General features: G+C 35.8%; 3 protein-coding genes, 1 non-coding gene and 1 pseudogene across 5 annotated transcripts; 3 read left to right on the top strand and 2 right to left on the bottom strand.

Moving 5' to 3' along the window:
* The first annotated feature begins 480 nt into the window (after positions 1–480).
* Positions 481–561, top strand: TRNAL-AAG (transfer RNA leucine (anticodon AAG)). Its single transcript has one exon. It is a non-coding gene; the product is annotated as a tRNA-Leu (tRNA).
* A 1,033-nt stretch (positions 562–1,594) lies between these two features.
* Positions 1,595–3,309, top strand: LOC118063585 (large ribosomal subunit protein bL27c). The gene is made up of 3 exons (XM_035077663.2): positions 1,595–2,063; positions 2,815–2,916; positions 3,003–3,309. Exons 1-3 carry the CDS (start codon positions 1,761–1,763, stop codon positions 3,180–3,182), a joined length of 585 nt encoding a protein of 194 aa, XP_034933554.1. The 5' UTR covers positions 1,595–1,760; the 3' UTR covers positions 3,183–3,309.
* A 656-nt stretch (positions 3,310–3,965) lies between these two features.
* On the bottom strand, positions 3,966–5,321 carry LOC118063563 (protein transport protein Sec61 subunit gamma-like). Its single transcript, XM_035077628.2, has 3 exons — positions 5,148–5,321; positions 4,928–5,043; positions 3,966–4,146 (listed from the first exon to the last, which is right to left on the bottom strand). Exons 1-2 carry the CDS (start codon positions 5,239–5,241, stop codon positions 4,928–4,930), a joined length of 210 nt encoding a protein of 69 aa, XP_034933519.1. The 5' UTR covers positions 5,242–5,321; the 3' UTR covers positions 3,966–4,146.
* Positions 5,322–5,968: 647 nt separating this feature from the next.
* Positions 5,969–8,416, bottom strand: LOC118063550 (uncharacterized). Of its 2 annotated transcripts, none has more exons than XM_035077608.2 (4): positions 8,195–8,416; positions 7,982–8,046; positions 7,683–7,884; positions 5,969–6,501 (listed from the first exon to the last, which is right to left on the bottom strand). In XM_035077608.2, the coding sequence occupies exons 1-4, from the start codon at positions 8,327–8,329 to the stop codon at positions 6,130–6,132; spliced, it is 774 nt and encodes a 257-aa protein (XP_034933499.1). In that variant the 5' UTR covers positions 8,330–8,416; the 3' UTR covers positions 5,969–6,129. The 2 variants fall into 2 exon arrangements, with proteins under 2 accessions (XP_034933499.1, XP_034933508.1); XM_035077617.2 differs by having other exon boundaries at positions 7,683–7,881.
* Positions 8,417–9,768: 1,352 nt separating this feature from the next.
* On the top strand, positions 9,769–11,966 carry LOC118027489 (peroxidase 51-like; annotated as a pseudogene).
* The last annotated feature ends 1,537 nt before the right edge of the window (positions 11,967–13,503 follow it).

Here is a 13,503-nt window from a genome sequence, read left to right as displayed (position 1 = left end):
AGGTAGCTTGATGCTAATACATTTCAAGAGCTTTCATTTCCCAAAGCAATGAAAATTATGCAATTAAAGCACATCCAAAACAAGTGATCATCTACGTTCACTTGCTAAATGGATCAGAATCTTTTTCTTACTTGGATTCTCAAGAACCTACATCAAGTAAAAACATTGGCAGAGGTCTTGCTGAGTTCAATCAATGGAAAGATCGTCAATTACTAACATCATTTCTAGGCATGCGCTAGACACCAATAAAAAGCCTAGCTCCCTCTCGTTAATGATGGGAGCGCCTGTCATCCAGCCGCCACGTTCGGTTGATACCAAATCAGATCGGGCTGAGTTCTCCCATCCCAAACCCCTAAGATGATCCTTGCGTTAAGATTCATATGCCTGGTCCCCGTTAAGTCATGCAAAGACGGTGTTTTCTTCTCTCAAATGGTATTTATATTAGTTCATATAAAATATAGTTCCCAGGCCTAGCAACGTGTTGAGATGGCCGAGTTGGTCTAAGGCGCCAGATTAAGGTTCTGGTCCGAAAGGGCGTGGGTTCAAATCCCACTCTCAACATTTCTTTTTCCCCTTTTTTTTACATGTTTTGTAATGATTCAGATTCACTTCTGAGTTCTAATCCCAAAATTCTAGATTAATTTTAAGAAATTAATTTCTTCGGTGTCTAATTTCTTAGCAGGAAATTCCAGATCCAATGACCATCAATTGCTTGTTGTAATTCATTGCTTTTCTTGTTAACTAAAGAATAATCATTAGGACACGAACACGATCTTAATGGGCAACAACTGTGGTTTCCATTATACTTCTTCCTCTAAGATCCGCTAGGTTGCTTACTTACATCGTGGGTGACGACATTAGGACGCATGAGATGCTTTCATTAACCAGAAACAACATGCTACAAATAAATGATATGAAATATTTATAATTATTAATAAGAATTTAAGATTAAAATATTTGTTTTTTTTTAGTTTTAGATTCGAGCTATATAATTACGTTATATATAGTCACTGAAAATTTATATGGTCGTTAACTTCAAAACTTGTAAAGGATTAGTCAAGGTGCTTGCAAGCTAACCCATATATTTAATATATGAAAACCTAATAATCTAAATCAGGTAAGATCTCATACCAATTATAATATATATGGATTTGTACCAATTACAGCTCTCAAATACAATACTCAAGTATATTTTTTTAATTTCCATTTTTGATGAAATCTCTCAATTCTATCAACTATCAAGCAACCCTCCTCCCCAACATGTTTGAACCCAAACTCGAAATATTTGAGCATGCATGTTTCATCAAAGGCTATTCGTGAACTAGTAGAACATTCCCAACAAATTATTTACGATTATTTTTCTAGAATTCGAATCTTGAATCATACAAGCTAATCATGCATAGCTTCTTATGACATATTCAATGATGGTAATGGAGATCGGCAAAAGAACAAGAACAAGAAATATGGCAAAGGAGGGACCAGTATGAAAATCAAAAGAGTATAGGCACGAAATGTACCTTTACCTCCATCTAATCCATCACACTCTCACGTGAATACCTTCCAAAAGATAAAGCTCTCAATCCCTCCCCTCCCCTCCCCTCCTCCTCTCATCTCTTCTTCACTTGTAACCATAAAACAACTCCTATAAAGCAATAAAAAAAAATTGTAAATCAGTTTTTAGTTTTTAATTTAATTCACCACAAACACAAACCTCTAATTCTCATTTCTGGGTCTTCAAATTTTTAGCTTAAAAAGCAGCAATGGCAGTCAGCTTCAATCTAATTGGTTCATTCAAAGGCCTTTCTTTATCTTCAAGCTCTTCATCTTCCTTCTTCAAAGGAGATGCTGGGTCCCTAAAATTTGGTTTGAAAAGCTCTGCTTTGTTGCCGTTTAAGGCTCCGGTGAAGGCTCCATTACCCTTGACGATTCAAATGGCTCACAAGAAGGGAGCTGGGAGTACCAAGAACGGCCGTGATTCTAAAGGCAAACGGCTTGGTGTCAAGATTTATGGTGACCAAGCTGCTAAACCTGGCGCAATTATTGTAAGGCAGCGTGGTACCAAGGTCTGGCCTTAATTTCCTCAAAATTTAGCAGTTCACCTTTGTTTTATAAGAGTTTTGTTTTTGGGTTAAGTTTGTAGTTGTTATTAGTTATAAGTTCGATTCGATGGGAATTAAATTGATTTTTTTGGCAATGCTTGATTTTGTAATAAGGGGTTTCGTGTTAGGGAATTTCCTTAGTAATGTGATATGTAATGTAGAAAAGGGGAAATGGGAGAGCAAGAGGTCTGTATTTTGGACTGTCAAGGTCAAAGAACCGAGTATTCTGCTAGTCTCCAGCTTTCACCAACATGGAATCCACTAGTCACCCTGTATCCAAACCATCAAATCCATGACTGTAGGAACCCTCATTGTAATGGCGGTACATATCATAGTAGGTCACCGCTGCAAAAGATTTGCAAGGCAAAACCATATCAAATTAGCGAATCTTGTGTTCTCTTTTCTGATTTGCTGACTCTGTATGTTTGGTTCGTCTAGGAAAGTGGATTGGAGTTTTGCTCTGGAGGGTGAAAGCTATTAACTCTGAATTTAGGGATCATGGGAATGATTTCCTTTTGGAACAAGGGAATTCAAATGTGATCACTTTGAAATGACTGCTCTAAGCATATTGAAAAATGCAAAATTCTTGTTTCTAATATTGCTGTTTGTGGAACATATCTGCTCTGCTGTTCCCCACTGTCACTCAATGTGCATTAAATAGTGTTGTGGCCAGTTTTGCATACTACCACATTTGAGTGTTTGTCTTCATTTTCAGTTTCATCCAGGGAAGAATGTGGGGATTGGCAAGGATCACACCATCTTTTCTTTGATTGATGGATTGGTGAAATTTGAGAAGTTTGGGCCTGACAGAAAAAAGGTAGATTCTACATTTTAAACCTTACAGTTTGTGAGAGTGCTAGATATTCCAAATTGAGATGCATTATGGTCTTGTATGGTTGGCAGATTAGTGTGTACCCAAGAGAAATCCAGCCCGAGAATCCTAACAGCTATCGAGCAAGGAAGAGAGAGAGCTTCAGGTTGCAGCGTGAACGCAAAAAGGCAAGAAAGGAAGGTATCGTTGCTCAGCCACAGCTAGTACTTGCCTCCAATGTTGATGCTGCAGATAGCAACCCAGTTTGCTGAATTTGATCTTTTTCAATTGCTTTTGCTCTATGCTGTAGCAAATAGATGCGCGCCACTACAACAATTTTTTCCGTGTGCATTGTGATCCTTAACGCTTGTTTTTAATCTGTTAATAATTGGTTTATCAGCTGTCTTTTTGCTTTTTTACGCCCTGCCGTTTGAATTTACTACATTTCTATCATTATATCAAGATTGAAAACTACAAATACTGAGACACTGGTTGTTTGGACGTCCTTGTGAATGGTGTCGAATTAGCCAGTTTCATCACATGGAGGAAACCTTTGTTTGCCATGGCTTTACTGACGTGCTTCTGGTAATATACCCTGCCAATGGGTTTTCTATGCTCCGTATATTGGCACGCCTTTAAATTGGAGCAAAAAATTGAAGCCATTTTGTGATCTGAAGGCATTCCAGACTGGCTAGAGAGTTCACGATTGTGCTCTAGTAATCATTGGCATATGTTAGAGCTATAATAGGTATTGAAGGGTTTCTGGGAGGAGGATCACTTGCATTGCAGGTCACGACCCAAAAGTCGGTGTACTGTTTACAAGCAACCTGAAATTAGATCTTGCTTAATATTTGAGATGCGAAAAGGCCTCCAGCTGACCCCAATAGACAGTTATTCGGGTGCTCAGAAGCTCAGGTACAAGGCTGATTCCTACCGTGTAGGACCGACCGAGGCCGAAGAAAGAGTTGCAATACTCCCTGAATTTCATTTTGGGCTATATAATTAAAGAACATGAACACTTGTTGGAACACAACAACCACGCGAAAAAAGAAAAATTGTAAATCCAAAAAAGCTACTAGATAAAAGGGAACAAAAGTTTCATACAATATCCTCAATCCTACAGTTTTAAGACCAACATACAGCAAAAAGCAACATCAACAGTGCTAACATTCCATTTCACCACATTGCCATCTATCTCTGCATTTTGCGATCAAGCCTGGATCCATCCATGCGATCCTGCAATGTCAACAAAAAGTTACACTCCAACTCCATGCCACCCAAAAACACTCAAATTCATCTGCCGAATGTTTCATCACATTATTTTAAGGTCCTGAACAGCATCAAGTTTAACATTTTGATATCAAATAAAATGAAGTGTGTGTTGTGTAAGCACATTTATGCATAGTAATGTCATAAGTATCCCTTCTGTTTATTTTGAAATGACCATTCATTCAAGCGAGAGTGAGGTGAAATCTGATCTGAAACCATAGGCAAAAAACGCACAAAACCATCAAGTGTGAGCTAAAAAGAATCAATATACCAATCTCTTCATGCCTAACACTAAAACCAATACCTATATATAGTCTTTGAATAACCCGCCTTGCTTCATTTTTAACAGAGGAAAAAAGCCTAATGACATGCATTTTGTAACCCATTACAACCCAACCATGTACTTTACAGATGGACCCAATCATACACCATAGATATCTTGTGGCATACGACCACCACCATCAATGACAGCATCAAAGATTGAGGGCTTCGCCTTGCTTATTATTCCTATATGTAACTCTATAGCCCATACCAAAACAACATGGATTTTCTAGTTGGTGCCCAGGTTGTATCACAATTGTTTTTAAAAGAAAAACAAAAACAAGCAACTTCAATTATTGATCATAAAAGGAAGAGATCATATATAATTCAAACAAAATTCAGTAACAGATCTCAATTTAGCAATTAATCATTTCCAGTAAATAATGAAAAGGAATTCTATTTAGATCAATCAAAGAATAGAGGTTACCTAAACGGATCCAACAATGATGTTGTTGATGGGGATAAATATGAGTTTCACAAAGAAACCTACGAATCCCATCACTACGAATCCTATCGCTGTACGGAAAGCCACCTTCGTGAACTCTGAAACAACAAATAACCGCATCTTTTTAGTCAGAATTCACAACAAGATCGAATCTAAAAGAGATAAAAGAAAAAGGAAAGAAAGGGTGGGTGGTGCTGCTAACCTTTGCGATCGGGCTTGTGGCAGCGCTTGACGAGGCGAACGCTGTCCTTAGAGAACTCTCTCAATGGATCGAATACTGAATCGATGGCGTCCATTTCTTTTCGATTTTTTCTCTCTCTATTTCTCTCTCTATTTTTGGTGGTTGTGAAGATGGTGGATCTGTGAGCTTCTGGGATTTAAGAGCGTGAGGAAGGACGTGATGACTTTAGATGTTTTTCTTGGACATGGATGCCCCTGATTCGTCATCTGGTTTGACTACTTAGCCCTTATTTGAAACGACACAGTTTAACTGCGTTAAGTGAATTCGATTTCCGAGGTGATGACAGGCCAGGTGTCAAAGTTACAGGAATGTCATTTCGTTTTCTTATAGCTTTGCTTTTTAGATGACTTTACACATGGAGTTTATTTGCAGGAACCAAGAACAAGACGGCGAGCCCTTCAGTCAGCTAGAACTGGAACCATTTACCAAATGGCATGGCCATTGGTGTTTGTCTCCTTTTCATTAACAGAAGGAAAGTAATAGATTTTACATGAAAGAAGACACAATTAGGGGCGGAGCCAAAAAAATAAAATTAAAGGGAGCTAAAATTTCAATTGTATTATTATTTTAACTAAAATCATATAGATTATTAAGGAAAAAGCTGAAAAAATAATTTCCTTGCAGGGCCCGTCCCTGCTTGCCTCCTGTGTCTTCGCCCCTAAGCAGGTGGTGGCACTCTAAATTAGGATTTCATTTCAACTCAAAAGGAATAAATTCACCTGTGGAATTGAATTCAAGAAAAATCATAACAAATAAATTAGTAGTATGAATGCAATTATCAGTACCTAATAATGCATGGCAAAATGTGGGATTTAAACGAAAACTAAGCATCGGCTTTTCCACAAATTCAACTTTCAGACTTGCATTCGTAGATGGCTATTTCCAACTCTCAAGTAATCAGTCCCACAATTACATGCAGACAAAGTATTTACAAGTGTTCTGGCTATTGCTTCCCTCCTGTTGGCACAGAATCTGCCCTTTTCTCTCGCTGAACCGCTCGAGGGACAAATGTGACGCCGCGAGTGTTGCGGCGGCCAAAGCTGATTGAAGAAGGAGAGGAATCTGAAGTGCTTAACTTAGATACTGCTGAAACAAGGCCATCAATGGTTTCGCCTTCTATGTCCATTTTGCTGGAAGTTTCCTCACTTCTATGAATAGCTTGTTTGCGATGTTGCTTCTGTCTTGCTTTCTTGGATAGGTGGGCTTTCTTGAAGAATTCAAATGAACTAGGGAACTTATGTTTATCTACCAGATGCTGTTGCCTACCCTTGTAATTCTTGAATTTTAAACCACAACCTTCCACCAGACATTCATACTGTTGCAGGATAAAACAAGTATTAGCATTGAACAACAATATACAGGCAAGAAGCTTAAAAGGTGCACATTCAAAAAGCTGAAGGATGTTTGTCATGATTTCATTTATATAGAGGATATAGACTCTAAGAATCACGAAGTAGATTGGACAGACTAGCATAAACTTGTGATTTCAGAAATGATCAGTCCCTTAAGCCTTAACTCCTAAGCACTGTCCTCTTCAGTTGTTATTTCAGCCCTTATTTATCAACTTGCCTTTGGTGATTCTCATTGAAAAATGGAATTAGGATAGTTTGGATTGCTTATCAAGTAATTGTAAGAAAGACAAATATCCCACTAATCACCAAAAAGGAAGAGAAATTGGATCGAAGCATAATCAATTCTTAATATCATATGGAGGGCATCAAACAGACACTATTACAGCTAACAAAAACACAAATCATGCACCAAATCCTCAGATGAAAAACGCAATAGAAACCAAGAAAGAGTTGACAGCATAATGATCAACTAGAATCAAATGACTGTTAGAGAGTCATAGTGAAAATCAATTGAAAATGCATAATGAAAAGGGATTCAAACCACAACCCTCCACCAAGCATTCATACTGCTGCAGGAAAAGACAAGAATTAACATTAAACAAAGACAATAATGAAAATACACACAAGCAAAAGCATTCAAACAAATTTAAGAAGTTTTATCATCTTGTGAATTTACAAACAGCAATGGGATTCTAAGAAGACAGACAAGACCACCAAAACTATGTGTTTGCATACACAATCTACTCTACAACCAGTAAACATTAATCTAAATGAGTTCTAATCCAGCCTTTTTTTATGCCATTTTCTCTCATTTTAGTGATTCTTGTATGTTCATTCAGGAGTGGAATTGCGGGGCAGTTTAGATTGTTTATGGAGTCATTATATTACAAAGGAAGGGAAAATAGAAAAGGCAGCAAAGGCATTTATATTTCTTATGGTGGCGCACAGGTAATAACACCTTAAGCAAACACTATCACAACAAAAAATAGTACAAATAACCTACAAAAGCATTGAAAATAAAAAAGAACTAGACATCAAAACAGGATTCAACGGTACAAAAGCTCAATTAGAACCAAACAGAATGTTATATTAGAAATTCATAATGCACTTCATTTCACAAAAGAGGGAAGCCGATAAAAGATACCATGGCATAACCGCGTGCAACTTTTGCCTGAAAGAAAGAGTCATGTGCTTCAGATACATGAATGTTGAGCAGGAGCGACGTTGGGTAAACTCTGGAGCAAACCGAACACGAAGCAGTGTGCCGTCCATTATAATGATCTTCAAAGTGTTCCAAGGATATCAAGTGTGCACCACAACCAACAATCGGACAGACCACCTCCCTAATATAGAATCATAAGTTTCAATGCACAAACCCAATACAATAGAAACCTTAAATTTCTTATAAATGATGAAACCCTAATTCATAAAAATAATTCATACCTTCCATCCTCGTCTATCAAATCCTGCAGCCTATGCTTTTCATCTTCACTTAAATCTAACGCAACCTAGATTTTTTTTTTTTTTTTTTTTTAAAAAAAAGCAATATCATTAAGTAATGAAAATCAAAAATAGAAAAAACAATACCGAATTTCTGTAAAGATTTTGTGAATTTAAGAGTGGAAGATGAAAAGTTAAAAATGAGAGAGTGATGACCTGTTTGGCCAGGAGTTCTCTCTCGATGTTGCCAGAAGAGAAGAAAGGAGATTCGGGGCCAAATCGACGACGAATCGGTTTCCAGTACGGAAACCCTAACTCGGTTTTGGTGTCTATATCTACAAGCATCGCCATCAGGAAGATCACTGAGAGAAGGGGGGAGAGAGTGTTGAGTTTGGATTTTGAATCAGTTTTTCTCTAACGGAAAGTTTAGAGCAAGTTCTGGAGACGATTAGTGATCTGTGAAGCAGTGGGTATTTTGGGTTGGGCCTTTTGGGCTTTGAGCCTGCCCATAAAAACATTTTGGTAGCCACTATCAACAGTCGTAAGACATTTTTCCTTTTCCTTTTTATTTTTTGGATTTAGAATGGTCAAATTGTAAAATTTAGACAGCGTTTGTGTTCAATACATACTTTGTTTTTCTTTATATGTACGAACTTAAATGTGTCTGTCATTCAAATTTATAAGGCACTAATCAACGTTAGATTGAATATTTCAATATCCTATTTAAATTTTATTTTTTATAACTAAATGTGTGTAACTCTTGGTTACAATTGATTTCGATACATAAATTTACCCATCACATATACTACTGAGAGTGATCATGATTTTACTATTTAAAGGCTAGTTTTGTATTTTTATAATAATTACTTTTTAAAATATTTTTTATAAAAAAATTATTTTTAAAATTAAAACATCAAAACGAACTGAAAAAAAAGAGATAAAATTGATGTACTCTTAATTAATTGCAATAGTTTTTTGAAGAATTCCTAATTCTACTTAATTTAATAATCCAACCAATTATTTGAGATGAAATCCTTTACGCATAGTCCCATTTACCTTGCAAATTAAGCTATATATATTTGTTAATTATTTTTATGAAATGAAAATTATTCTCACTTAAAAAAAATCTAAATACAAAATAGCAAGTCCCTATTAACCTTAAGCTAGCTATGCTTTTTATAGGTGTAAATGCCTAGTATTGGACCGGGGATTTGTTGTTGTGTCATGCATTTTCATATCTATTTCAAGGGCAAGGAAGGTGTCGTTTAGGCCTAATCTATCTAGAGATGCTAACAACTAGTAAATTAAATTAAACTAATGGCAGCTATACCCATTCAACGAATTGAAAAGGAATGAAGGGTTGAAAGTTGAAACAAAGAAATAATCAGAGGGCTACTCGTGCATATGACCCGGCAGAACTAGCTTTATATATATATATATATAATGGACATAACTTTCATAAATGTAACTTATGGCTTGAAGATTACGACATCGTGTTGTTTATTCCAATGCATATTGTTTTAGTAAGACACCTATGAAATAATGAAGATGATGTGGCTACATCTTATTGGATAGGTGGTCGTAGAAAGCTAAGGTCTTCTACCGACCTTCATGCTAAATTACGACGACGACGTCCAAGATGACGAGAATAGTAGACTTGAATCCTTATACGCACCGCATCGACTTGGTTCACAAGGCAATTGCCTGCAATTATATTTTAAAGGGTGGAATTAGCGTTCTTGTTTTCTTTTGTTCTCTCTATTTCCAAATGTATAAATTAACACATTTGGCTTTTGGAGTATTCATGAGAAAGAGGTGATTGATTGCACAGCTAGCTAGGTTGTGGAGGAAATGGAGAGAGGTTGCATGCTCTTGCTGATGATGGTTTTGATCATGGACATAGGTAGGGCAGAGGGACAGCTAGTAGAAGACTTCTCCAGCCTCCCTCGTCCTAACGTGGAAGCTCTAGTGAAGAAGGCAGTTTCCACAAAGTTTAACCAGACATTCACTACAATCCCAGCAACTCTTCCTCTGTTTTTTCATGATTGCTTTGTTACGGTACGGTGTTGATTCTCTTTTGTTCCATTTTTGACACTTGCAGTTGATACTCTTCAATACATCCGTATTCATGAATTAATCATCATCATCATCATCATCATCCATGGCTGCTACTGATCATAATGCCTTTTGATTGCGTGTCCAAGCACTGTAAATGATCACCATGGTGAACTAATTAGCGTAGTTCTTGTACATGCAATACGTAATATACATGCAGTCATAATTTTTGTTGATTCCATTGATGAAAATTTAAGTTCTAAAACCTCAGTAACCGTGTCATGAAAAAATGTCGAATTCTTTGTCCCAGGGTATTGTCAATGATACCTCGAACTATAGGAGATTGGATGTTCTATTACTATCCCAATTGTTTCTCTAGGTGAATTGTTTGGCGATTTCAACTACTAGGCTTTCAATACTGCCGACCTCCATATGAGTTTCTCTAGCTGTTCTACTTGCAATCTAACAGGGTTGTGATGCTTCAACAATGGTTTCTTCACCAAATGGAGACGCAGAGAAGGATGCTCCAGATAATCTCTCTCTTGCAGGGGATGGATTTGATGCAGTAGTGAAGGCAAAGCAAGAAGTCGAAGGAGAAACTATATACTTAATTTCTATACCTGCTAGGGATGTCGTAGTCCTGGTAAGGGAATGCACAAACTAATTATATTTAATTTTTCTAGTATTTCTCCTTGGAAGCATAAACTAACTTAACCATTGGGTTTTGTGTGATCAAAACTCAGGCTGAAGATCCTTCATTCAATGTAGAATTAGGACGTCGTGATGGCTTGGTTTCTAAAGCATCACTTGTGAAAGGAATATTGCCAGAACCTGGCTTCAATCTTTCTCAACTTAACGCTATATTTGCTGTTGGTGTGATTTATAAATGAATAAAGAAAAAATATTTATCCATATTGAAAAGAAACACTCCCTTTTAATGTTTCTTAAGTATGGTTTCTATTGTGTAGTAAATTAAGTCATGATGGACAAATTTTTTTATTTGGTTTTCTAATGTTATTATATGGATATTTATAATATCAAAATATAGCATTTGGAACTTGAAATTTAATATGAACAATCATAGTGTTTCATCATCAATCATATTGTTCGATGAACGACCATAATATTTCATCAACGGTCATAATATTTGATGAACAGTCATATTGTTTTATCATTATGTTTCAAATCTATAAAAACATGTTACTGTACAGAAAAGAAATACAATAAAAAAAAACATACATTCTTTTCTTGGTCTTATCTTCTCATTCTTTTAGAGGTTTAGAGGGCTTAGTTGAATCCTGAAAGTGTTGTCTTTGTGTAGGACAAATAAATACTTTAAAGATAGTGTTTTCACACCTCTAAACCAACTCCATATTTGTTTCCATCATAAATATTCCTAACATTTGCAAGAAATAACCTTAGCCAGATTGATATGATTGCACTGTCAGGAGCCCACACACTAGGCTTCTCTAATTGCAGCTGCTTTGTGAATTGACTCTACTCATTCTCCTCGTCCTCTCCTGTTGACCCTTCTCTCAATCAAGATTATGCCAAGCAGTTGATGGATGGATGTCCTTGAAATGTAGACCCCAACAAAGCCATTAACATGGACCCTGTAACGCCACAAACCTTTGACAATGTATATTTCCAGAATTTGGTTAATGGTAAAGGATTTTTCACTTCAGATGAGGTGTTGTTTACGGATCCAGCTTCCCAGCCAACTGTCAATGATTTTGCTAATAGCTCGAGCGATTTTAATGGAGCTTTTGCCACTGCCATAAGAAAGCATGGAAGGGTGCGAGTTAAGACAAGTGGCCAAGGAAGTATCGGGACAGACTGTACAATCATAATTCATGAAAATTCTAACAATTATTGTTTGAGGTTGCAAGTTACTTGTTTTGAAGCGTTGTTATCGTTAAAAAAACATGTATAGTAACTGGTCAAGTTATTTTTAATCATTATATTTAATTTCAAAGTTTTAAGATAATAGTAAGTGTGATTTTTATTTAAAAAAATTTAAGATTCTTTCATTAATCAAGGAACATAAAGCAATGCAATGGGCTTCTCCAATCTCCAAACTAGAAGGGACTTCTTTTAACTAAATCCTTTATTCCTAATAGCAAGAGGAAAGTCTTGCTAGCTCATGAGCGATTCTATTACCTTGTCTCCTTACTCATGAACAAGAGAAGAAAACAAAAGAAAGAGCTAAAGCAAGGATGATATCACTAATAGTTCAATTTTATCTTGGAATATCAAGAAATTTGTATCCCTCTTATTATTAAACATGTCAACATTATGATATGCACTACAGAACTACTTTTTTAAATGTTGAGATGGTGATATACCATGGATTTCCTTTCTTTTTAAATATAAAGAAGATGGCAAATTGAATTTGCCCGAACCATTCCTAGTTAATTAGCAAAATTCATAACTAGTAATGACCTTATATAAAGTTAAAAAAAAAATACAAACCTCTATTCCCAAACAAAACAAAGAAGGACAAAATTGAAAAATAAAATCAATCTAAAAACATTAAGAAAAAAGAAGGCTCAAGTCAACCCAGTTAAATTGGATAAATCCATAGCATGAATTATAAGAATGAAATAACCTAATAGAAATCAAATCGAAAGTAATTATGAAGCTTAATTCCCAACTAATTCAATGCTGAAGGACAAAAATGAAAAAAAAAACACAAGTTATATTTTTAAAAAAATGGCAAGAGAAACATCTGGAGTCAATTTTAGCAAATCTTCCAAACTGGTGACATGGATTATTAGGGTGGGATAACTTCATTGAAAGCAAATTAAAAGAAATTACAAAGCTCAATCACCAACTAACCAAATATTTAGAGGATGAAACCGCGGAAAAAAAAATCTTATTCTAAAGAAAACAAAAGGAAAACCAGAGACGACCCTGTTTAACCCACCAAACTTGTGATCTAGGTTAAGAAGCTGTGATAGCTCTATAAAAAAAGAATTGAAGAAAATGATGAACCTCAATTACAAATTAACTTAATGTTAAAAGATAAAATAAAATAAAATCATTTAAAAAAATACTCAAGTCAGCTTGAGTAAATGTTCCAAACCAATAACCAGGATCATGAGACTGAGATTATCTTATAGAATGCAAATAAAAAATACAAAACCTAGTTCCCAGCAAATTAAATATTAAAGAATAAAATTAAAAAATATATATATTAGTGAAAAAAATAATTAAAAAAATAAACACAAAATTTGATACAAAATAAAGTTTGACAGACCCACTTTAGTTTTTTGAGATTGTTAGGCACTGAAATCAAAGTGAGAAGAGAGAAAAGAAAGAGAAGAAAAATGGCTTACAAGAGCAAAAAAGGGTATCCACATCAACATACGTCGCAAGCGGTGGTAAACCTCAGTAAGTTGATTATGATTACACCAAGAAAGGAAGGAAGTAGATGTTAGAGGCCCGCACACGCCACCCAAGTGCAGCGG

The sequence above is a fragment of the Populus alba genome, chromosome 1, assembly GCF_005239225.2.
Source record: "Populus alba chromosome 1, ASM523922v2, whole genome shotgun sequence".
In the NCBI taxonomy this organism is placed as follows: domain Eukaryota; kingdom Viridiplantae; phylum Streptophyta; class Magnoliopsida; order Malpighiales; family Salicaceae; genus Populus; species Populus alba.
Note: the sequence above shows the minus strand (reverse complement) of the source record. Positions and strands in the feature narration are given on the sequence as shown.